Genomic DNA, 27,550 nt, shown 5'->3' on the forward strand with positions numbered 1-27,550 from the left:
CCCTGATAGATTTTAAATAGTAGGCAGGTAAATGATGTTCTTTTGCGTTTTCTTCTATACCTTCAGCTTCTTCCACAAACGCTTTAAAATGGATCAGTTCTTCCCCAATTTCAGATGTGAGATCCGAGGAATATTTATCCACCAAACCACACGCTTTTTGACGAATTTCTTCATCATTTAGTTTGTCCATGATATACAAAACACCAAAAACCTCCTTTTGATCAAAATAAATTTTTGACCTGTTGTCTCATTCCTGGGTTATATTGTCAATAACAATATAAAATGTATTTACAATCATGTTTTGTCTTCCATCAAAGCTACTGGTATCATTATCAGTGCCATTTAATAATTCGTCTTCGTCTGACATTCTATTTCTCTTCCTTCTCCTTTTCGTGTCTTCCTCGTAGTTAGCTACCTATAGTTAGCTTTTATTTTCGTTGCGGATAGCATCGCGGTTAACCCGCTCGCGGTAAATCGGGAGTCTAGTCTACTGTACATTGAAACACTCGTTTTATATGAATAAAACTATTTTATGTACTGTAGGAAAATCTTTTTTTATTTTTGGGGTTTGCGGCCCCTTTAGACCTGCGGCCCCTAGGCAGTTGCCTATCGTGCCTAATGGGAAATCCGCCACTGCACCAAAGCACGTAATTTACCTATATATCTACATGATTTATCACATGAGGTAAGGAATGTAAACCCTCATACCTTCAAGCCTATTCTGAACTGGTTGAAAATGGCCTCAATATAGCAATTTCCATCTTGGTATGTTGCTTTGGAATGGGTGAAAGGTCTCTAGATCATGCTACTTGAAGTCGAAAATACGCTTGTGGGTAGGTAAATGAGGAGGTCTTTGTAATATAAAGGAGATCCCAAGAGCAGGATAATATTTGTCTGCGACCAAAAAAGAAACAACAATGTTTGCGGTAAATGAAGTGCAGGATAATTCCTCGACATTTATGAATGTCGTTAATTTGGGATAACATTTAATTGATATTCACTGTAAATTATTAACAGAGGTAAAATAATTTAACCTTAAGACATCGGGCTGTACAATGTCTGCGTCTCGCTGGTTACAATGCCCCACCAGAACAATACTATCAATCATGGCTTTTACAGGCAATCAGAACAACTTCAGAGATATCATTCATAAAAAAGTATAAGCTAATATTGATTGGTTTGAAAGAATGTAGGCCTACACCAATAGAAGACGAGATGTATACAAATGGCAACACCAACAAAGTGACAGAATGGTTTATATCAAGGCAGAGGTTTGTTTCAACACGGGACGTATTCCTCGTACTATAGATAGAGATATATGTCCAGTTTCTTTCTCAAGCCATTTAAATTGTGGAAATAATAATTAATAAAACGTGGTGCACTGTATTTAGGAGTTTATTGTAATCCTAGCAAATACCACATTGTTTAGCTCATGCATTTAATTCCGATGTTAATGCACATCATGCTCTGCACGATCGTCCGGCCTCGATTTCGAGTTCCGATCTCATCTTCTGAAAGTATTTAATCTCAAGAGGAAAGATTCATTAAAGGTTAATGAGAAGTCACTTGTTTCTTGAATTTATTTAGTTACTCGATAAATATTTTCTTATCGATTAGCTATTCAAAATTACATATTTTATTTAAAAGCACTTCAAATGCAATAAAAATATTCTTTATATGAATTGCAAAGTTTATCTTTTCTTTTGGAAACAATATTTAAAAACACACAAAAACGTGTATAGGGTGTGGGAAGGGAGTGCTAAGTTTTTGGTCTGTTGGCCCAAGAATCTTTTTTAGATACATTTGCCATGTATGCTAAAGGCATTTGCAGATTTTGGTCATTATTCTGATCTATACTAAACGGTCTATCATCAACAAGTTTTGGTAATTGAATAGGTTATTTACTATTTAGGTCATGAGTTTTATATTGTTTGCTGGTGTCACCATAGCAACAAGTTACACCTGTGCCTGCTTGATCGACGCCATAGGATGTAGTCTGCTGACTGCTGAGAGCTCGACAGGTGCTGCTTATAGTGGAACTTGTTGGAACTATTGTAATTGTGGTTGGGAGTGGCGCCGGAGTGGAATATTTCTCTGCGCAGAATCACATTCCGACTTTTGAGCAGAGCTACCTGCGGATGATAAAGAGAAAATGTGGATTTAGATTTAGAGTGCAGTGAATCCGTGCTAGGGGTAGATGAGTGCTAGTGGTCGGGTGGGGTTTGTTGTCAATTTTATGTTAGGATTCAGGGGGGGAGTTTGTTTTTTTATTTAGTGTCGAGTTTACAAACAAAAATGGCTTTAAATCCGGACGTAGAACAGTTAAAAGGGAACTTAGTTGTACGGATAGACCAAGATTCGGATTCTGAACTCCAAGCATTGTTTGACAGTGTTTTAAAACCTGACTCTAGAAGACCTCTTCAAGTGCCATTTCGGATGCGAAAACTGCCAAATTCATTTTTTAATCCGCCGTCCACAGGCTCTAAATCACCGTCAGTGTCTTCAATATCACACAGCCGTGAAAATTCAGCTGACAGTGCATTCGGGAACAATACAACAACAACGACTACAACAACTGGTTTACAAGTTAACCACCCCCGAGCTCACAGTTCACCAGCATCATTACAACAGACTTATGCTTCTGCACATCAGCAGCAACAGCAACACATAAAACAAAGAAGTTGTGACATGACTGCCCTGGAGCAAGATCTAGGACCATTGCCTGCAGGATGGGAACAAGCCAGAACATTAGAAGGACAAGTTTATTTCCTCAAGTAAGTAGGCTAGCTATCTATAGTAAATTATTATGAACTCAGTCCTAGCTGATCTTTTCCAGAGCCTAATACAGCCTAAGAACTGTAAAATTTGCCAGTTAAGCCTCAAAAGTGCTAATGTCTCACACTGAATGACGTTCTTGAACCATTTCAAAAGTGCTAGTGTCGCACGCTGCAATATTTTCGTTTCGTCACACTAGACGAATGGTTTATTCAATATCTGTGTTATTCGTAAAGTACAATTTAGGCAAATTCCTCCAGGCTATGCACTGAAGACACGTGAAATGTTAATTTGGAAAATTGTGGAAAGTATGAATAATAAAACTCAGATCATTCAGTCACCATAGTACACATCAGCTGACTCAGTTACCATGGTACGTGACAGCTGATTCAATAAGCTGTTGATATAGTCTATAATTTATAATTTTAACTGTAGTTTGAAAAACATTTCAAAAGTATAAAATCATTTGTTTGCTCTGTCAGTCAACAAGATTATCTTTCTAGATGCTAGTGGATAATAGATAATAAAAGCTAGTCCTATTTTACATTTTTGTAAACCTAATAGGGCATATTTTTCTTTAAAAAAATACATGTAATACATCATATTTTTCAATTTAAGGTGTAGTTTTGGACAGGGTACGATAAGTGGACCCGGTTTTTTATATCGAAGAATGTAATAATCGATACCTAGTATTCGCATCTCAAATCCTAGACTATCAATCGATATAAAAGTATCTATAGTCCTCAATAACAATCATATGTTTTAAATTTAAATATAAATTTAATATTTACAGTGATCAAACAAATTATTATAATAACCAAAATTATGAAAACTGTAGACGACCATATTTGCTCCTCTCACAGTTACAGTTGTTTCTTTCCCACAAATTTCACATAATGGTTTTTTCAGTACGAGTCCAAAATGTTGAAGCCACTAAAACATGTCTTATCATCTTTCAAAGCAATGTCAAGTAGTTTTCTAAAATTGACTGCCATTTTTAATAGGCTAATAAATGTTACTTATATGTAAAATTGAAATATTACCGTAAGTTACGTTTATTATTTGAAAGTGTTTACAGCTGTTGATATAGGTTTTTTAAGTTAATTGATCAAAATAATTAATCAGTAACGATTGATTATATCGATGGTTGTGATTAAGTAATATCGTTTGCCAATTTCGATATAAAAACCGGGTCCGCTTATTGTACCCTACCCGTAGTTTTAAAAAAGTCATTTCAGATGTTTCATAAAGTCCTGGAGCTTAACAGTGATACAGGTCCTAATATTGAAGTATGACGAATTGAGGTACAACTAATATGTTGTACCTAAGAAAAGCTAAGATTACATTCACATATTTAGGCAACAAAACATAAGTATGTATTATGTAGGCTATGCTTAGTTGACAATATTAAATTTTGTTTAAAACTTTGAAATTTGACCTGAAATAAGAAATTATCAAGCACCCTTGTTTTGCCATGTAGCAACATTGTATTGATTGTTCCTGATATGACTGTGACACCATATTTTGATGTGTTTAATAACTTACTAATAGTGAATTTAGGGGAGATTCGTCCCAAGGGATGTGCTTTTATTACTCACACATGCTAAGAATAGTTCAAACTGGGCTGATGTAAATGCCTCCATAGGAGTTGCCGTCCACACTGATAAAATCTGCCCCTTATAGAGATAAGTTAGTAAGTAGGCTTATCCATCACTAAGTTTTAAAATTTTAAAGCGTTTGATCAAAATGGCCTCCAGCCATCATTGCCTAGACTCTGGCACCCTGAAAGACCACACTTAAGACTAGGTGTACTTATGGTTGTTACTTTCCTGTCCTCAGATTACATTGAATGATTTGGCACTAAACAGATTTGTGTGACTATGTTAAATGTCTTTACAACAGTTAATGTTCATGTTTCTGTTTCCTAAGGACTGCCTGATTATCATACTAATTTATGAAAGGAATTGAAGTTTACCAACAATTGCTCAGAATTACCTCTATACATAGTTTACTCTAAGATATATAATATTCCAAATTCCAAGAACCAGTTGAAGTTAGCATTATAATGGTACTGTCTAAATAACCTACTTCAGTAATTCTACTCTCTATGGAAAATGTTTTTTAATCAGTTGTCAGTTTTATTTCGTTAAATAGAAGAAACATGATCTCGTCCATGTTCATATTTTTTTGTAGTTGCAAGAAACATTGAACCTTGATTGATTGACAAAATTTTTAATTAAGAAAAGTGTTTTTGGCTTGGCAATAATTTCTCTCAGTTTGGTAAATTTTTTAATCATATATTGCCACCAAATAACAAAAAAACTCCCATGTTGAAAAGCAACAGATTCAGCATATATCCTACAGTACTAACAGGAGCTGTTCAGAAAGTAACCTCTAGTAACTATGTTGGAGAGTAGGAAGGTTGCACCGCGATTTTCTTTGCTAAAGTATATTTCGGGTCAGTAGATATTCAACCGTGGAAGAGTGAATGGTGAATGAAGGTCGTTTGAGTGCTAGTTTTCTTTGTCACCTGCCAAAATGTGTGCTTTTCCTCATTATTTAGCGTAGTCCGAGCTTGGTACTTTCATATTTGGAAATACAGATTCCTCTCTTTAAGGTCCTTTCTGTGGCGAAGGTGGAATTTCAAAAAGCTAAATGGAGGAGCCTTTTACTGCAAAGCTTGAAAATGAAATGTATTTATTTTCCCGACCATGAGTAACTTTGACTTAACATATTGTCCTGACCGTCAACCATATGTATCTCAGACTGATTCACATGACTGCTTCAAACCACTACCAAGACTAGCATAACTATACGTTTCAGGAAGTCTTATGATCCTGGATAGAGTGAAGAATTCAACAATTTTTATAGTTATTTCTTCATTACTTACAATTTAATAACAGCAAACATTCTTCTAAACTCACTCAATAAAGCCAAGAGAGAGAAGTGAGTGGAAACAATTTAGACATTTTACACAGCAGTTGCAAGGATAGGTTAGTTTGTGATGAAAGTTTCCATGTCATGCAGTGGCGGAATTAAGAATTTTTCTAGGGCGGTATAGAGCAAGACGTTACGTATTATCCATAAAAGGGTCTAGGTACTTATGCATTGTACTGACTACACTTCCTTTTTGTCCTTTTTGTAAGTTTTTGGTTATTAGTATTAAAATCTTATCCAACAATGACTGTATCACAAGCGTATTAACTATCCTAACCATATTGCAATTTACCCAACCCAAATTTTTCAAACTTCTCAAACCAGTTTCTTAAGCCTATTGTGTCCAGGGTTAGTATACTAGTCTTGAGAAAGAAAGAACAAAAACTGAACTACCTAACACTGTCAATCACATGCTCCATCCTAACTTACCTATGGGCCGGCAAACAACTCTACCCGATCAAAGCAGCTGACTTCCGCACCGCACCGATGGGTCACTCGACTGACCTTTGCCTGTTAAGATAAGATATACTGACACAACAATAAAGAAGAAGTAAATATTTATGCTTGTTCAATATGTTTAAAAAAAATTATTCTAGGTAAGTTTTTGTTATTTTTAGCCAAAACCCTAAAAAAGTACGTGTGATTAAAAGAGTAGTGGATCTTGAATAGTTCTCCTGGGTTATTCCATGTAAGATCAACCAATGATTTGATCAACCTTGACCTCTCAGATTTTGATGACTTTTTGTATGGAAGTTGTACCTACCAAGACTAGTTAAAATAACAATTTTACACTTTCTGCCATTTGGTTTTCGAGTGGTCTTTTAAAAACCCACAAAAAGGCACTTTTTCGTCATGTCTCAATATTTTCTAAACAACATACTTAAAAAACTATTAAAGCTAAAGAGCTCAAATTTGTGGCATACTTTTCCATTGTTAATGTCTTTAATTTGATATATGACATGATTATGTTTAGAGATTTTGAATTATTTTTAATCCTCCCTGGCCAAGATAATGTACAAGTCACCTCTCAGCACTGTTAATCAATGTGTGTAAGGAATGCCCAAATGGTAGTGAATTCAAAGATTTACTATATAACAAATTTAATAATAAAATAATAAATGAATGTGCTTACAAAAAGTGGGTAATCGTAGATAGGTGTTTGATGGAAACAGTAGTAAAAAGCAGCAGTGATTTTTAGAATAATATTTAAGGCTTAAAATACATAAATTTATAAGTAATCAGCAAAACGGATAGTAAAATGGAGGCTGGGATGTAGTCTAATGAGACAAATAACGTGTGTAGAGTATCATAACTCTAGAGGATTCAAAAAAATTCAAAAGTATACAAAACATACATTTATACATTCATTTCAAAAAGAATGCCACAAATTTTAGGTCTTCAGCTTTAATAGTTTTTTTTAACTGTGTGTTTAGAAAATACTGAGACATGACCAAAAACTACCTTTTTGTGGGTTTTTAAAAGCCTGTCACTCAACCACAGGCTTTGGTTAAGTGACAAGGCCTTGTCATGTTTTTAAAAGAGTAGATTTAAGTCTTGGTAGGTACAATTTCTTTATATAAAATGCCAAAACCTGAGAGGTCAGGATCCAAAATTATTTTTTTCATTGTTTTATTTGAATTGGAATTACCCTCCAGACAAGCCTTTTGAACATTTGGTGCTTTAATATCTATTAAGCTGTTTCATGTAGTCCAAATTTAATAAAGGCCTTAAAAATGGACTGCCAAATAACATTTTATAATACATAATATATAAGTATGGAAAATAAGAGACCACATAATTTAGTGATTACTTTGCTAGCGAATATTTGATGCTCACAGGGCTGGCTCGATTTTAACAAATGAAGATTGACCCGTTTTTTGTATTTGTACAAGACTAACAACCAGTGTATAGTCAGTTATTTATGAATCTTAGTACTGATCTATTTTTTGATAACATCATGTGTAATATAGCTCTTAATGATATGGATTTAATGAAGCATATTTAATCGGTTGGATCAGCTCCTTCATACTTTGTTATTGACGATGGAAGGTTTGAAAGGATAGCTGGATTTCGGACATTTGCCATCGTTATAGGATGGCAAATATCAGAAATCCTGTTATCCTTCCTTCATACTCTTGGAAGTTTGACCTAATGATCTCTATAATGGATACTACTCTGGATGGGGGATAGTTAACATTTACTAAAAACATTAGAAGGCTGAAAGTGGACCTTCTAAAATGTGGGTATATTTAGAGATGTGGCTAATAGTTGCTTATACTTAGATCCGAAAATGAACAAATTTATATTAAATTAGAATATGTAAATCACAAACAGATAAATTAATGAATTTTAATTTTTTTTTTCAAACATTTTAAGTTAATCAGCTGCATGGAGGCTTGATTTGATCATTTCAACAGTTTCTTATTCAAACTAACTAAACCATACTATGGTTGTATGAGAATTATTGTTTGCTAAAATAAAATAATTGGATTGGTACTATGAAACATAATGCAATAATAAATTCTGTATTACAATAAAAAAATAATACTTAATCTTACTTTGTTTCTTGTTAAGAAGATAAATTTGTTAGGTTACCAATTAGTTACTTGAAGAAAACCACAATATAAGTATTGTACCAGGGAATTTTTATGTATGTCTTTTAAATTCATCAGTATTATTATTAATTGGTGGTAGATATAGTAAGTGGATTAAGCAAATCTAACTTTATTAAGTATACAAGTAACTCATTGCAATGTCTGATTTATGCACCTTCATTTAACACAGTAAAATTAGCTGTTCGGAAGGATAAAAGTGTTTTTTTTAACTAAAGGCCCAAACACTTACATTCGAGATTTACAACCAGCGAAATAAAAATATTATAAAGTTTGAGCAATTCCCAACCAGAATATGGAATAGATAAGAGATCTAAACCATTCCCCAGCTTGTGATGATGTTTCAAACCATTGTTCTGTGTTATTGCATCCTACACTAGCCCTGTGTCTAGTAGACGCTGTAGCCTACTGTAAATGTTAACTTTTGTGCTTTGCAATTATCTCCATTGCAATTGACAATAACTTACCTAGAGAAGTACTAGAGAACTTACCTAGAAACAGTGCAGAGTCACCAATCTAAGATTGCTGAAAACGCTTTAATGTGATTCTCTTAGATTGAGAATAATTCTAATGGCTTTATTTGTTGTCTTTTAGCCATTTCTATATACAGTCATCCTAGAGAGGTAACGAATAGGACATGTACCAATATATTAAATCAAAATAGGCCATTCTGAGAATATCTAACACCAGACTATTATCGATAATAGTATGATAATTAATAAATAAGTGTGTATTTGTTACTAATGTGAGAAAGTTGGAACACATGGGATATTGAGGATATGTAACAAATCTGTGTCATGTTATTTACAAACAAAACACTGGAATAAAACTGGTTCAGTGATGTGTTAGAAAAACCTCAATAAAGATAGTCTAGATCCTTAGGAACTGGAAGATCTAATTCTTCTCAAAATGATGATACTAATTGTTATTTGTGTAATGAGAACCAAACCGTTATAAATGGGACAAATGAGCATTAAACTATGTTTTATTCTCAAAGCTCCATTTTCTCAAAATTCAAAGCGGATTTGAAACTCCTAACAAGTGTAAAAATATAACTGTTGGTAAATATTTTTTAATGGTAGATTTAACAATGATTTTTTGAACATTTGTAAATGTTAAACGTTAAAGAACACCACTATTTTAATCTTGAGAACCTTTTAATGTATGACGTTTGTTGAGGCACAAAATATAATTATAACAAAAAATAGCAAACTGATAGTTCTCTACACTTTGGTATAATGTACATTTGGTAATGTATCACAAGTAGTGATGTGTGTGCACTTGTATAATTCTTCTGGGGAATTCTTGTAATTTCTTTGTGTTTAATTTTGTGTATTTTTTAGTAATAATGTTTCACTAATTTCATTAACAAAACCAATCTACTAGGATAACATAATACAAGTTCAATAATAAAATCATGGCAGAGATTACTAAAAATACAAGACAATTCAAATATTCACTAAGCAAATTTTTTACGATTTGACGATTTTGGTACTATTCTTTTTCCCTTTGCTCTGCAAACCATTTTCTGTTGAAGAGCTTGCAATGGCTATGTCTGCAATGCCACCACGAGAAATACGGTTTGTCTAGATGATATTATTGCAGAAAGTATCACAATTGCAAGCCCCACTAGATTTCCCAGAGGGGCCGCCCCAAAGTGGAAACTATATTTTTATAGATGCCTTATTTCACTAGCCCATCTCACTCTCTTAACAACAAAACTATTTGACATTGTTTAGGAAAGTTGCTGAGCAGTAACAATTTTCAAGCTTAAACACAATTATATAATTGAGAAATTTCTACTGAGAGCTTTTGTTCAGTTTTAGCAAAAGGAAAGATAGCTAAAATAATTGTTTAGTTATTGAGTTACAATTTTTTCCAGTGGAGAAAGTACTCTATGATCTCTCTACCCATATTTATGCTATTGCACAGAGGTGCCATAACAAAAATCAACAAATGCTGACCCCTCCAATATACACACAAGAATTGTAGCCTTATCAAAATCAGCATGTCAGCCATCTGATAAGCTGATATTCCACAGATTACATAAATATGAACTGCTTTCTCCCTGGTCTTCAATGCCAACTGAGAAAAGCTATTAGTCTATATAGAACTTTTGAAGAATTTACCATTCCATTAGTTTAATTGCAAATGGCTCTTTGCCTTAAACTTTGTAACTGATTTTTTTTGTAAAGCCTGACAAACCAACAGACCTTGTAAATAAAAATAATTACTACTGACTGCCTAATAACCCTTTTAAGTTTATCTTAATGTTGCTTGAAAGACTCATTTAAAATTGTTTTACTCGTTGTTAAAGCTACTGTCCTTTCTGAATAAAGTTGTATCAGAACTGGTCATAATTAATGTGGTCAAGTTCTAGCTTTAACATTTTTCGTTAACATGTCTTCATGTTTATATTTCCTCTATTTAAAGGTCATTCATTATCCTAGGCATATGCAAAAAATCTCATATGGAGACCGTACAAGTGTTTACCATAGAAAATTGTAAATTGCATGTTATAGTGGTTTTTTTTTTTTTTTAGTTGTGAGCTAATAAAAATTTCAAGATACTAGGTCTTTCCAAAGTAAGTTTAAAGTTGATAAAGTTTGCTCTTGATTGTCAAACAAAAAGGTGAGTTAATAAAAACTTTTTACCTACTTTTACTATTCATGAGATCCATAATACCCCACCGAACACATTTTCGTAACACATTAAAAAAAACCATCAACCATTTAGCTTGCTCTGAAGGTGACATCACATTCATGTTAAGCGAAAGTATACAGATTTTGTATTAACCCAACCAATCTGTCAAATTAACTTCATTACATGTGTTATTCATTAATGGTAAATGTCACATGATTAGTCTTCACAATATTAATTATTTCTGTTTGCTAGTTTGTTAATTCTGTGTTTTTCTCGTTGCCAACTTGGCCACCAATGAGACCAATTATTTAACCACAGTTATTTTATGACACAGACTCCCAATAGACCTGATGTTATCATTTTCAATACTGATGTAGAAATAGTAGAGGTAGAGTTACACCCCAAATTTCAATCTTGTAGGTGATCTCGGTCAGTCATTCAGTAATTATCGTCTTAGGTATGTGCCACAAACAACCCACATAAATCGGATTACAAAATCAGCAATTAGTGTGGTGAGGCTTCACTAAATGTACACCCATTAAAATGTGTATATTTTAGTAATGTAAAACTAAGCATGTTGTGATTGATGTTTTGTGGGGAACTAAAAGAGTGTACTTCTTACCTTTCAGTATTTGTATATTTAGGTTATTGCAGGAGTAATTTCATTTTTGAAAGATGTCTAAGCACGATATTACTTTTTTAAGATATTGAGAAATTATTTGTATGAGTAAAAATCAAGAGATATACCAAGTGTTTCAGTCTGATATTCTGAGGCCAATGTGTGTGATTTTGAACACAACAGTCCGAATGAATATGTGTAAGAAAAAAAGATTATCAACATTATAGTGTTATCTCTCGTATTATCTTATAAATAAAAGTGAATTGTAAAATGTGTTGTTAAGTACTAATCTCTAGAAAGGTTGAACCAGTTTGGCTAATTTGATTTTGAAATATTCGTTGAGGTCCAAGGAAGGTTTATATGAAGAGAAAGATTAGAAAAATTACCTGGAATATTTGGGGATTCAGAAAAAATGGTATTTATGTTTTATAATCTAAATTTAAAAATTTAACTGACACTAAACAGCTGTTGACACTTTCATCTGAAGTTTAACAAATCGGCTGAAACATTTGTTTACATTTAAATGTTCTAAAATATTAATTGTTTCGTGCTTGATCAGTAGGGTTATGCAGATAGCAAAGACAAAGTTATATCTAACTTTTACTCCAAATTGCACCAGTGATGAATTTAAAACATCTAATGCATTGTAATGATTATTTAAACACTGTTATAAAACCAACCTTAAAAACCTGATTTTGGAAAGTTGAATAAACTTAATGAGGATTTCTCCCTTATACCGTAAAAGGCTTCTCAATCCTAGTATCCAAGTATAATTTCTACATCTTGAAACAAGGCAAACTCAACTATGACACTGGAAATATTTTAGACGGAAAGTAGATTGTAAGGGTCAGAGGTGGACACTTTTTGACTGAAGAGGTTTTTTGAAAGCCAGATATGTATACAGTCTTGATTGGAGCTATAAAACTAAACTAAACTGTGGTACCTTAAGTGAATTTAAATGGTTGGAAGTAGGCTTCTCAGTCTACATATTTTTTTCATTTTCAGAACAACAAGACAAACTATACTATGGTACAGGAAATATCTTAGACTGGAAGAACCAAAGCTAGATGACCAAAGTAGATTTCTGAGACCTGTATATTTATATTTCCTTGGTTTGGGTAACAAGGCAGACTCATCTGTGACATCTGGAAGAGAATTCATTTGAACCAGAAATGTTCCTACACATGCAAAACACCATATAATGTTCAGGATAAATTCTGATACTCTTGAATAACCATGAATACTTAAATAATATCTACCTCCTGTATACCTGCAACTTTTGAAAAATTTCATAGGACTCCATTATATTGCATAATAAGTGTTATTACCAAGTACCGTTAAATAAAGACTTTGATTTTGAAAATTGCGTGCAAAGCCGTGGGAAAATATTTTGTCAGTCTCTCTGTCTGCATGATATCTGGAGAATGACTTATAAGACTTAAATTTTACATGAAGCTCCATTTCTATTTAGGCAACTTGGAGTTTGATGATGGGGATGTGTATTCTCCATGGAATTAGGCCGATCTTCATTTTGAAGCTTATTGAAGCCTTGCAAAATATCTCTTATTTTTTCTGGGAGCTTTTCTGCAGAACAACTTGAGAATGAAATTATATAAAACTTCAACTAAGGCTGTTAGGTACATGGCATGTTGTCTGCTGTCCCTCTATATTGTAAATAAATGTATGTGTGTTGTTACTGTGACAAAGTTGAATATAAAATAGATTCTTACATCCGACCTTGTCCTTCATATTTGTTTGTCAACCTGGAAATTTAACTTTCAAAACAGATGCACAGGGTTCCATTTCAGTAACAGATATATGGATTGTAAACTTAAAACTTTGTTTAATACAACTGAAAAATAAAGAGTATCCATAGCACTAGGAGATTTAAGATCTTTTAAAAGAAATTATCCCTTATATTTTCCACTCTATTCTATTATCACCTGGAATGGTTTTTGTTGTTTCTTTATAAATAACTCGATTACATAATAACAATATTAGAGTTTCATTTGATGCCTATGTTGAATTTAGATTCCATTATTTCAGAAGTTTACTTGAGTCAGAAGTCTATAGTGTTACAGTTACTGTAACTGTGTATTCCTGGATGTGTATGGTGTCCTTTCCAATCAGGGGTATTTCTGTAGGGTCGGACCCCAGGGGATAACGGTAACTTGACCTACTTGTCCACCTCTTCTATTTCAATTTGTAGTTCCAACCCTCTCACCAGAGTTGTCACTTTACTGTTGTATTATTCAATTTTAGCAGGTACTGTACTGTACTGTTATATGTTTTGGTTGAAATGGCGTAACACTAGATATTTGATTTCTGGAGTATTAAAGCATTTTATTCAAATATTTTAAGACGTGCTCATCGAATTTTTGGCCTTATTTGAACTTTGATAGAAAAATATTTTTTATAAGTTTTTTTAAAATATAATAATAAGTTTTTTAATCCACTACAATTCTTGTGTTTTCATTTATTTTACTTAACGCTCGAGATCGGGTTCGATGTCAGCGAGATTGTAGAAAGGTGTCAATATTTATTTCCTCTGCAGAGTCGTCAGTTAAGTTAAAACAAGATATAAATGGATTCATTTACACATGAATATAGAAACATACAGATTTAAAACTGTTTACATCTTCCATAAATTCTGACTAACAATGATGTTAAGACATAGAAATAGGAGGGGTAAAATAAGATTAATGAAAACTTAAATAGCTAGGATAAGATACTTTCCTATGTACACTGTTTAATCATGGACAGGTCAATTAATAAATATGAAATCATATAGACTGTCCAGCGGGTAGTAAGCCTGTACGAAGATCTGTGCGTGACGGGACACTGCGACTGCGAGGCGTAGTTTCCTGTAGTACGCACCGGACACAGGTAACTCAGTACGGAAGTGCGTTGAACTGGGCTTCAGGCGATAAAGGTACTGTAGCGAGTGTAGATGGCGAGCTGTTACGTCAAATCAAGTGGGTGGCCTTAGCAAGTCTGGCAACGGCGCTTTCAGCTTTGTGAAGGTTGTTTTTTGTTGTGATGTACACAAACGCGGCGTTGCCAAGTCTCCGCGCCACAGTCTCGAGTCTGGCTGGCACTGGTGGGTCCCGCTCACCTCACCTCGCCCACGCACACTTTCCTTTTCATTTCTCGCTGCACAGGTCAGGTGTACCTCCCAGTAACCGATGTGGCTTTTAAATTAGTTCAGAGAATAAACATCGAATCAGCATTTCGTTGAAGAAACGATATTGGTAGAAACGTTTACGTTGTGTGGACTGAAAGAGCTCGCCATCGCGAGTGGCGTAATGTAGTTATCTCACTGTTCCGGAGCAATGCCACATTTGCGGGTTACTTAATTCGACATAACCGAAGGTTACATGTATCTAATAAACACTAAACATTATTTTACTATTGTTTGGCTGAGTCGTAGTTGTATCCTAAATAATGGTGAACGAGGGTCAATTTTGCTCTCGGTTTTTAACGCCAATTGACCCTAAAGTATGTAACTCATTAAGTTGCTTTCTAGAAGGTGCAAAGGTATCATTAATGGAAACATTTGTGGATTATAAGCTATCTTTTGATTTTGAATAATCCACATTTGTTTTCATTGTATATTTTCGCGTGCAATGCTCGGTAATTTAAAAAAAACAAATTGTATCAGAAACGATTGGTACAAAATGTTGAAGGATGTTAGGAGAGCGAATTCAACCAGTGAATGCCCAGTGGCTCAGTTAACGCCACATTGCCGGTGTTCTGTTTGTTTGCTCTAGACTCCTGCCGTAGCCGTGTTATATTTAGTCGCACACGCCACCCCCCTCCCCTTTCCTCTATCATTTCATCTACCATCATCCCATCCTCTATAAACTTGACTTCCACACCACACCGTGCCGTCACATCTACTACGTGCGCCGCCCGCCGTGCTCTGTCAGTGAGGTTGTAAATAAACTGCGGCACCAATAGTGGCCCTGATAAGCGACAATAACAGTACTATCACTGCCGCTATCTCTCCGCCGCCTCGCCTCACCTTGCCTTATCGAATTATAAACAGTTATTTGCGTCGATTTCGACACAACAGGTATAACGTTGTTTTCCAATTTTGTTTTTCGAGATAATCTCAGTGTGGTGATTTTGTACGAGAGTGGTCTGAAAAGTTTCCGATCTCAACGCGAAAATGGCAGCAGTCGTAAATAAAAGCTACTGAATTTCGTTGTTCATCTGTCGATAGTTACTCACCTAAGTTTCAGCCATTTCGGACGTGCAAATTTTAAGTAACAGTCGTTTGAGTGAGTTGATGTGAGTTTTTTTGTGAAATGGACAAAATCTAATATCGAGCTGTCATAAAATATTTGTTTTTGAAGGGCAATATGCCTTCGCAAATCAAAGATGAGTTGGATTCTGTGTATCCACCGTCTGTGTGACTCTGCACCATCATTTACCACAGTGAAATTTTGGGTTACTGAATTTTTAACGTGGCTTTAAGAGCTTGGGAGACGATGAACGTTCGAGACGTCCAAAAACTGCAAGTGCCGATGAAAACATCGTCAAAGGCCGGCCACCTAATGGTGCTAGACGACGGCCGAATTAAAGTGAGAGATAGTAGATGTTATGAAAATGTCAAAAGAACGTGTTTGTCACACATTAAATTAACATTTAGGCACGAGAAAGCTGTCTGTTAGGTGGATGCCATGTTTACTCACGTTAGACTAAAATCTTGTTCGAATGAACATTTCCAACGCTCCTTTGGCGCAGTAACATTTCCAACGCTCTTTTGGCGCAATTTAGGAGAAATAACTTCGAGATTTGCGTCGATTAGTTATTATAGATGAAATTTGGGTACACCTTTTACGTCCGAAACAGAAATACAGCTTAAACATTGGACTGCAACGGCGAAACCGGCTCCAAAAAAAGCAAAACCCGTTTTTCGGCTGGGAAAATGATGACGACTGTTAGTCGTGTAGTAATTTTAATAGATTATATTTAAAAAGGAAAAACCATTACAAGTACATACTATGCATCATTACTTTACAAGCTGAAGGCAGAACTTCCCGAAGAACGGCACATTTGCAGAAAAAGCCAAATCCTGTTTCACCAAGACACCGCATCGTATCACACCTTAACGTTTGCCATGGCAAAAACCCACAAACTACGGTTTGAACTGCTTGACCATTCGCCTTAATCATTAGATCTAGCCCCAAGCGACTTCTTTTTGTTCCTTCATCTAGTAATTGCGCTCGGGGACAAAGATTTTCGTCAAATGAAATGGCAGTCACCTTTGTGAACAATTATTTTGTTGAGAAAAATGCCGAGTACTATTTGGACGGGGTAGAGAGATAGGAGCATCGCTGGGAGAATATGTAGAGTTACAAGGGGGCTATGTTAAGAAATAAAAAAAGATTAAAAAAATGTCTTCTATCTTTGTTTGGAAACTTTTTAGACCACCTACATTACTATGTTGTGCCAGCTTTTAATGTTTTTTGTACTGGTGGAATTAATGACACAGTCGATCTTAAGGCTGAACTTAACGGGAAATTTATACTACTCAAAACTCTACACGGCCGCAATCAGGAAATTTGACGAGATATAAAAAACACGTAAAAACAAATATGATGTTAAATTACCTGACGAATTTTGAAATTTGTTTGGGTTTGCTCTACGATGCATGATGACTGAGATATAACCATTACTTTTCGAAACTCAGAATAAAAGTTGTTTATAATTACTTAATCTTTCTTTAATGAGCGTCTTTTAACAAAAAACGAGGAAGCAAAAATATTAAATTTAGTTTGTTTTCTGTTTTTAGTTAGATAGTTTATTTATATTAATTAATAACAATATTTTGCTTAACACATTCATTGCCGAGGGAACAGGAGGCGGTGGATGATTATACTCCTAATATCAGAGACTGCTAAACTAACATTGTATACTACTACTAAAGTAGTACTGGGTATATGAGTTGATCCAACAGTTCTCAGCAAGAAATATAATTTACTAATCAAATAGAATAGTTTTATTTCGATATTTCAAAGTTAGCTTACTATGTTTTAATCACCATAGCTAAAAACACATGTTTTTGGACAGGTGTGCAATGGTAGTGGTGGTTGTTATTTGCAGTCGACTAAATTTGAACAGTTTCTTTTAGCGTGAGTCGAGGACTGCTGTTCCCAGGAGGCAAGGCGTATTTGCCGTGACGCTTACTTAAAAATAAACACCGGAAATAACGAAAAAATGGTTCTTATCAAACTATTTAGCCGATTTTAAAAGTAGAAGTTTCCAAATTCTTAAAATTACTCCCTGTATTGCACACATAATTACTCCCTGCAAATTTTCTTGTAAAAATTTAAATTTAAGTTCTGTACAGTAGATTTGTTATTAAAAATAAAATAATTTTTGTGCTATACAAAAAATTCTATCATTTTTCAAACTTAAAAAAAAACTTGAAAATTATGGAGAAAAACGGAAAAATGAATTTCCTTCGTTTTGGTGCAGCTCTGTTGTGGCTCAATTTGGAACTAACCCCGGCACGTTTGGCTGCCGACATTTAAATTAGATTGTATATTATTAATTACAGTTCGTACAGTATCAAAAGTAGAAAAAAACACCGTGCACCGCATAGGAAGTTCTAGTTTGTGAATTTTAATTAAAGCGACTTGTTAAAACAAAGAAAGAAAGGAGTATATATTTTTTTTCTTTTGGAAAATCAAATCTTAATACAGATGATTGTCGTAATATTGAAGTTTGACATAAAACAGCACAGGGTGATAGGACAGGAGTCCGTAAGCCTCTGGAATCCCTTGAGTTTCCAAGGGCTAGAAAGCACGAAGAGACCTAGAAATCTCTTGAGCAGGAAGCTTTTAGAATCCGTCAGCGGCAACAGGCAGTGATCTTCCTTAAATCGGGAGTTTCATGAGATCCGAGGAGTTGAGAGGCTGTGGGCTTCTGGAGATCTGGAGCTTCTACAAACCTGGTGTTGGCGAAGAGGTCCCGAGGTCATAACTTATAACTAAGTAGCTATAAAGATTCCAGCTGTGGTCTGGAGGTCTCAAAAGTCGTGATCTCCAGATGATAGAGCCACAACAGCCGAAGGATCAATGGCAGAATCAATTCTAGAAGCGAGTCAGTTGTGCTTATTGGTTGCTTAAAATACGATGCACACTTAGAACTTAGACTCTAAAGGCTTTCATGGTACATGAGATCATTGTACTAGTCATCTATATTATGGCCATTGTTCTAATCAGTCCTTTTATACCTTTGGTCAGAATCAATGCAAGTCGGAACAATAGTCATTATAATAAAGTTTACCGTAACAAATTTTTCGACTTAGTGTCCACTTACCTAATGTTTGAATCGCCTTTCGATGTTTTAAGAAATGTTGTTATTATGTTGTGAACTTGATAGCTTAGAATTAAAGCCATTTGCAGGAGCTACAAAATATACTTCTTTAGTTACAATGGATATTACGATCCTTCGGTTTAGCCCTTTAGGTAGCGTGGCTCTGTAGCAAACCTATCGATAAGGATGCTTGGCGATTTAAAGTTACAGTTTGCCATGATACTTGCTTTGGTGACATTGTAATACATTATGAGTCATAAAAAAGCACTCAAAACTACCTTTACGCCGTATGCGTAAAGCTGGACTTGTGTGGGGGCTACCCAGTAACAAATGTAGAAGCCGCGACTTTTAAACATGTTGGAAAGGCTATTCGTCTCAATATTATTACAGTTCAACTTAATATTAAAATCACCACCCACGGTTATATTTTTACCAAATCTTGCCAGATAAAACAATAGGTCTGTCACTAGATCGACTCCGCTCAACTTTAGCTTTAATTTTACACAAAATTGCCTGAGGTCCGTAAAAACCTTCGTAAAAGCTCATTCTATGCTAGATGCGTAAAACTTGTACAAGTCATTTGATGCATTGAATAGAAGAAAGGGGGTTGGTGATTTTCATGTTGTGTCCAGAACAAGAATAGCATTTAATATATTAAAAGCATCTACTAACATCCGTGGCAGTATTAATTATATTACAATTTTGAAATATATTCAGTACAAACCAACGCCTTGGGCCGAGCGCTAGCAGCTGTATAGTATCAGCGTTTCAACATTAGTTTATTCCTGATTGCATTTGCAAGCTGACCACACAATGACAATGAAACGGATAATGTCAGACTTGGATACCCTCCGGACTTTTCGCCCTCACTAATAGTCTTGGTATTATCTAGAACACGGGGATTTAATCGATTTGATCGCTGTACCGATCCTTGTACACTCCTGCCGATTATTAATTATAACGGACAAATTGGATTAAATGGATTGGACTATTAGTGCGTTTAAGTTTAACGTGCAATAGATAACAGACGCGGATAGTGCAGCGGTGGTCTATTCGTTGAATGGTAAAATGTGAACAGATAATATCATCGACAGCAACGTGTTATCATACTAACTTTCGTAGAGAGCACCGGAAACGTTTATTTGCATTGATGGGATTTTAAGTACAAACCAGAAATGGAATGGGTCTTTTTTTTCGGAAAAAAATTATTTTTTTGGTTCTCTGTTTTGGATACAATAGTGAAACAAGTTTCATACGTTAATAAATAACTCACCGCACAATATTTACTCAACATGTTGTGCAAAACAACTTCTCCTGATAGAAAGTAAACTACAAAGTTATGTTACCAACATAACAACATAAAAGTTACTCTAGATTGGAAGTAATAAATATTGTAAAACAGAGCGCTATCGCATACCACAAGCCGGATTGTTGTGTGTAGAGACGGGCGGGGAGGCTGAAGGAATGCACAATAAATTTGCGCGCCGATAAGAGGGCGATAGTGTAGACTGGTAAAAATGAAGAAAGAAGAACGGCAGATTATGTCTTGACTGACCCTGAAAAATGTGATGTAATCCTTTAGTTACTATCACCCCACATTCTGACTCACCCTATTTATTTTCAACACATGCGGGTACTTTATTGCGTTCTAGTCAAACGTAAGACGCACGTTGTTGGATAATGCCGCCTGTCGGTTGCTGGACATGCGTGTGTTACCTATGTGAGAAACGTTTGTGCCCCTTGGTTTGAATGTAGAAAATAGCAAAGATTATTCATCCTATAATTTTCAAATAAACGCACAGTAGAATTTTTTTTTATTCGTGTGAAAACGAAGTATAAGTTTTTAATATACAGTGGAGTCCCGCTAATCCGAACACGTGTAATCCGAACGTCGGTTAATCCGAACAGGTCCAGGAGGAATTATTTATAACGATAATGAACAGTTATAGGAACTAATTATATAAAAAATGAAAATGGGTGCATCATTTCGTACATAAACAAAGAAAACTTTAATTAAATAGACATACAGTATTTTATTAAGACAAATTGTGTACGGTACAGTACATAAATAATGAAGTTAAATACAGTACCAAATTGAAACTTATAGGTTAAGTATGAGTTAAATTACTGTATTAAGAAGTGAAATCAAACAAAAATTGGACGTACAGTACTGATATTATTATTGAGTACAATATTAATATTGTTAAAAGACATAAATTCAGTTATTGTCTTCTGTCGCATTGAAGAGAGTCGCATTGGATGACGCGTAAGTTTCGTACAACTATTGAACGCGTGGACCCGTACAATATCCAGTACGCTCACATTGATTAACAATAGAACTGTCACACTAAATACGGTAAATGTGCTTAGTACTCGCAAACACGTTTATTTGTCAAGAAATACAATGCAACAGTCAGAAAACATGTTTTAATAAAAATGTTGATAATTCTATAACAAAATAGACCCATTCTCAAGTTTAAAACCGTATTTTTCTGTAATTCTGGCTAATCCGAACAATCACATAATCCGAATAGGGCTCGGTCCCAATTAGGTCGGATTAACGGGACTCTACTGTATTGACATAATTCATCTCGCACAGTGTTAAGATGCAGTGATCAGATATTTTACGTATTTACCCTAATAATAGCCAGGTGCTGCTAGGTGGATGCTTCAAAATTTATGAAAACCGAGCCACATTGTAAGTAAATATGTCAAGATTTTTGCAGAGAGGACCGTGAACTGAGTTGTCATTAATATGTGGCGCTTACTATCTTTGAACAACATTGGGTGCTGTGCTGACAAGTGCAGCAAAGATTAATATATGTATTGTCCGCGCTATAGATGTTCTCGTTGACTGTAAAGTATGAGAACGACGCCGGTTCTAGGCTGAAACATTAGGGGCTCTTGGAATTCTTGCTTAGCTGTGTGGTGTGTCTGTAGGGCCGCCTGTACTGGCCCTTGTATATTGGTAGAGGGTGCAGGGTGTTTTTTTCCTACAACAATATGTAGGGATCAATTAATTTTAAGCATATTGAGGGAGTCATACACGTAATGATCGACCGGGATGACGTTGGCGGGACATAGATGGGGATTTCACACTGCCGGCGGCCTCTGCCTTGATACTACCATGTGAAACATACAGAGATACCGGCAGACCTAGCAGACGTGATACCGCACTGGATTGTTTATTCCGTGCTCAGTGTGATTTTGGCTGTACCCGTGGTCCTTGGGGAGTGGTCAGCCCGGCCTTCCGGGTGAGCGGTACGTGGAACCTTCGTTCACAGTCTAGACCACTCAGTTCCGGCCGACCGGATAAAATCGTCGCGCAGGAGTACGTTCCCCTTGTTTCCTGCAGTTATCTTGTTGGATATCGCGGTTATAAGCTCTGAAGAGTACATATTCTAACTGTTATATAACATTTCAACATAATGTTGATTGAATTTTGTGTAGTTGATTGTTGTTTTGTTTGTTAATTTAAATATCATTGGTATTTTGTTTTATTAAGGAGGCTGTGTTCCGCTGGAAGACGTAGAAATGTCATTAAGTACGCATCACTCTTATGTTTTTCATGTTGTCGGCTACATTAAGGAAAATACAAGACGATAGAATAAGTAAACCGGTAAAGGAAATCGAAGAACTCCTGTTTCCTAGAATACTGACTCAGCTACTCAGACAGGATGACTACCACTTGTTTTCCGCTGCCTCCGATTGTCCTGACAAGAAGATGATACTGCTGGCCTCAACATTGTACTTTTGGTTTAAGACAGAGTCGATTATGATTTGTTATAAAATAATGGTTAACTTCAGGCTGTGTCGTCAATCAAGTTTTTGGAAGTTAACCGTTCCAGAAACACCGAGGTTACAATATTTCTGAACGAATCTACGATACCTACCTCCCGAAACTTCGATACGTACTTTGTAACATTTATATATCTATCTCCTAACATCAAGATATGTGACAGATTAAGCAACTAGTAGCTTATACATATATGAGTTTGCTAAACAATCCCATAATGAGTATCAGGGTTTCAATGAACGATTAAATGGATATGATAAAATAAGCTTCTACAATTATGTGGCCTCATTGTTATCTATTTATCAAAAATAAGTTTCACTTAAACACTGTTGACTGTTCCTAGTATTAAACCCCAGTGAGACATCTGCATTTGGGTTATTCACTACTTAGTACTATTCTTTACTGTGTCGTATGTATAAGATATTGTAACTAACATAAATTATATTGGCGAATCTTATACTAGTGGCAAACTTCTCAGGGAATACGTTCATGTATATTGTTATTCCTGGATTTAACACACAGAAGACCAAATGGATAATACCATTTTTAATTAAACGTATTTACGATTTTATGATATTGTTTATAAAATGGAAGCTTTGCATGGATTGTTCTGAGAAAATTACGAATACATTATTCTGATAAACGAGTAATTTCTCAGTACTTTATATGATTTACTGGCCCTTCCGTAGCTATACTCATTGAAATTATTTCAGGGGTTTCGTCCCGGATTTAGTGAAGGTCGGATACGTTCGAGAGGCTTGGATAATACATACTTGAGTCACGAAAACAGCCCGTATATACCATGCTTCACTATGCACACATGCATCTGGTGTGAAACAACACGAACACAGAATACCGTCCAGTTTTGTGACTTCTGTTGTACTGTTGCAGTTGTATGTGTAGCGTTAGTAAAGTCTACTTTGGTGCCGTGGCGGTGCAACGGTCGAGAGCCTTGCATAACACAAGCTCGTGTCATGAACACGAACCTTACACTATGGCTCATACACACAATAAAAGAGGGAGACCTCTCAGGTGTGAGACAACACGAACACAGAATACCGTCCAGTTTTGTGACTTCTGTTGTACTGTTGCAGTTGTATGTGTAGCGTTAGTAAAGTCTACTGTGGTGCCGTGGCGGTGCAACGGTCGAGAGCCTTGCATAACACAAGCTCGTGTCATGAACACGAACCTTACACTATGGCTCATACACACACAATAAAAGAGGGAGACCTCTCAGGTGTGAGACAACACGAACACAGAATACCGTCCAGTTTTGTGACTTCTGTTGTACTGTTGCAGTTGTATGTGTAGCGTTAGTAAAGTCTACTGTGGTGCCGTGGCGGTGCAACGGTCGAGAGCCTTGCATAACACAAGCTCGTGCCATGAACACGGACCTTACACTATGGCTCATACACACAATAAAAGAGGGAGACCTCTCAGGTGTGAGACAACACGAACACAGAATACCGTCCAGTTTTGTGACTCCTGTTGTACTGTTGCAGTTGTAATGTGTAGCGTTAGAACTGTGGTGCCGTGGCGGTGCAACGGTCGAGAGCCTTGCATAACTACAAACTCGTGTCATGAACACGAACCTTACACTATGGCTCATACACACAATAAAAGAGGGAGACCTCTCAGGTGTGAGACAACACGAACACAGAATATCGGCCAGTTTTGTGACTTCTGTTGTACTGTTGCAGTTGTATGTGTAGCGTTAGAACTGTGGTGCCGTGACGGTGCAACGGTCGAGAGCCTTGCATAACTACAAACTCGTGTCATGAACACGAACCTTACACTATGGCTCATACACACAATAAAAGAGGGAGACCTCTCAGGTGTGAGACAACACGAACACAGAATACCGTCCAGTTTTGTGACTTCTGTTGTACTGTTGCAGTTGTATGTGTAGCGTTAGTAAAGTCTACTGTGGTGCCGTGGCGGTGCAACGGTCGAGAGCCTTGCATAACCACAAACTCGTGTCATGAACACGAACCTTACACTATGGCTCATACACACAATAAAAGAGGGAGACCTCTCAGGTGTGAGACAACACGAACACAGAATACCGTCCAGTTTTGTGACTTCTGTTGTACTGTTGCAGTTGTATGTGTAGCGTTAGTAAAGTCTACTGTGGTGCCGTGGCGGTGCAACGGTCGAGAGCCTTGCATAACATAAGCTCGTGTCATGAACACGAACCTTACACTATGGCTCATACACACAATAAAAGAGGGAGACCTCTCAGGTGTGAGACAACACGAACACAGAATACCGTCCAGTTTTGTGACTTCTGTTGTACTGTTGCAGTTGTATGTGTAGCGTTAGTAAAGTCTACTGTGGTGCCGTGGCGGTGCAACGGTCGAGAGCCTTGCATAACACAAGCTCGTGTCATGAACACGAACCTTACACTATGGCTCATACACACAATAAAAGAGGGAGACCTCTCAGGTGTGAGACAACACGAACACAGAATACCGTCCAGTTTTGTGACTCCTGTTGTACTGTTGCAGTTGTATGTGTAGCGTTAGAACTGTGGTGCCGTGGCGGTGCAACGGTCGAGAGCCTTGCATAACACAAACTCGTGTCATGAACACGAACCTTACACTATGGCTCATACACACAATAAAAGAGGGAGACCTCTCAGGTGTGAGACAACACGAACACAGAATATCGGCCAGTTTTGTGACTTCTGTTGTACTGTTGCAGTTGTATGTGTAGCGTTAGACTGTGGTGCCGTGGCGGTGCAACGGTCGAGAGCCTTGCATAACCACAAACTCGTGTCATGAACACGAACCTTACACTATGGCTCATACACACAATAAAAGAGGGAGACCTCTCAGGTGTGAGACAACACGAACACAGAATATCGGCCAGTTTTGTGACTTCTGTTGTACTGTTGCAGTTGTATGTGTAGCGTTAGAACTGTGGTGCCGTGACGGTGCAACGGTCGAGAGCCTTGCATAACCACAAACTCGTGTCATGAACACGAACCTTACACTATGGCTCATACAGTTTTATGAGACGTGTCGGTGGTTTTGTAGCGAACATTTTTCTAAATAGGATAACAAGATGGAAGCCATGCGACACGTAATAAAACCTTTGAAAAATATATTATGTGAGAAAAATAAAAATGTATTACACTAGTGTATGCTTCTTAGTTCAAAGAGTCTTCCAATGTTCATAATTATTTCAAAAGTGACGTATTTTGTTGTAAAGGAGTCCTAGTAGGTAGAAAAACTTCCCAATGTCGCTGACCAAAAAAAGTGGCGTGTAGGCCTATTAGACAACAGGGCCTACCAAGGTCGCTCTAGAAGAGATAGATAGATATGTTTATGATATATTCCAGGAGCCGAGAACCAATTTGCAGTGTATAAGCACACAGCCTGATGCTCATTCTTCAATTTTATAGAGTACTTCCTTCTTAGAGGGAAATTGATCAGACGCATTAGTTTTGTTGGTGGTTGAAATGTCAGTGCATCAAAAGAGTTAAAAATATAAAATTACAATTTTTCTTAGCTTGAAACACTTAAATAAATGTTAAATCAGCTTCAGTCAACTGGATTCAGGCTCAGTTAGTGGCTATATTAGGTCTTTGTTTGTCTAGTTTTCTGACGACATAGTGCAAAGTGGCTTTCGCCTAATGAACTAATACTGGAGGCTCATCAGGTTAAAAAGCCTCCTAAGATTGGCTTTTTCTGTTTGGTTAAATAATTAGACAAATAATTGTATTAATTCCTTAATATTTTTAAATGAAAAATAAATAATTACATTCTAATCGGAAAAATGGCATTTATTTAACCCTGTAAGATACTGACAAGGATATCTGTAACCATATTTGGAATTATACACTTAATATTTATACGTATTCCCTTTGACGGATTTCACAAGTGTAACTTCCTTAGTACTTAATGAAACATGAACGGCTATCATGTACTAGTTTGCCTTGTTCTCTTCCGTCAAGGATTTTTACCGTTACATCTTTTGATGTTTTGGCACGAGAGAATGCCACATCCGTGGTGTAAAACACATTCTGGCGTGTATATGCCACTTAAACAGGGGGTTTACCTTGAGAATCTGATAATTGTCATGCTAATCTCTTTAATGGAAATCGTCTTCGCCTTAATATAATGGACGTTTAGTATTGTTATTATAGGTACGTAAGATTAGTTTTGTTATAAATGTTGTTGTTTTTCCTTATTCTCTTCCTGTCCCCGTTCATTAATTATTAGGTTATATCTCAAATTTAACGAAAATTTTAGTTCCATTACTATTAGGCTACGTCTTTTGAGTTGATATTTTGAAAATAAAGTATGATTATTGAATATTTTAAGATTCTGTTTATGTATAAGTATGCATGCTGCAGGAAGTTAATTAGTTAAGTAACTCTATTGGATCGTAGTTAACTTCTTTTGCAGCATTCTATATTCTGATATTTCGTTTGACCCTCTAATAATAATTTGTATTTGATCGTAGCTTTATACTCTTCTTGTTGATAAAAGTATGTGATCACATGCTTGTAATTTGTCTTCTGAGACTTAATTTACAATTGAATCATTGCAGAATATTGTTTTGGCATCTTAATGAAATCTGCTAAACTTTCATTTCTAGAATCCAGTAGCCAATTGGTGAATTTTTGGTAACAGCTTGTAAGGTTGTTATACAGCTTCAAGACGTTAGAAACTTTTGTCAGGTTTTAAGGAATTGTATGCTGCCGACTATAACAGTCCGACTTCTGTGAACAATAACAAGGTGCGTTTGTCCAAAATCTTCTCCAAGAACATCCAAACAGTTTATCCTCATTCCAAACTGTAAATATTGGGTTTGAGTACACTTTTATTATTT

The 27,550-nt window shown here is 35.9% G+C and overlaps 1 protein-coding gene across 1 annotated transcript in view; it reads left to right on the top strand.

Moving 5' to 3' along the window:
* The first annotated feature begins 2,078 nt into the window (after positions 1 to 2,078).
* The window catches only part of LOC124362481 (transcriptional coactivator YAP1), a 66,060-nt gene continuing 40,588 nt past the window's right edge, over positions 2,079 to 27,550 (top strand). The window contains 1 exon segment of the mRNA XM_046817022.1: positions 2,079 to 2,774. Within this exon segment, the coding sequence (XP_046672978.1) occupies positions 2,296 to 2,774 (479 nt within the window). The 5' untranslated portion in view covers positions 2,079 to 2,295.

The sequence above is a fragment of the Homalodisca vitripennis genome, chromosome 5 (assembly GCF_021130785.1).
Source record: "Homalodisca vitripennis isolate AUS2020 chromosome 5, UT_GWSS_2.1, whole genome shotgun sequence".
NCBI lineage: Eukaryota > Metazoa > Arthropoda > Insecta > Hemiptera > Cicadellidae > Homalodisca > Homalodisca vitripennis.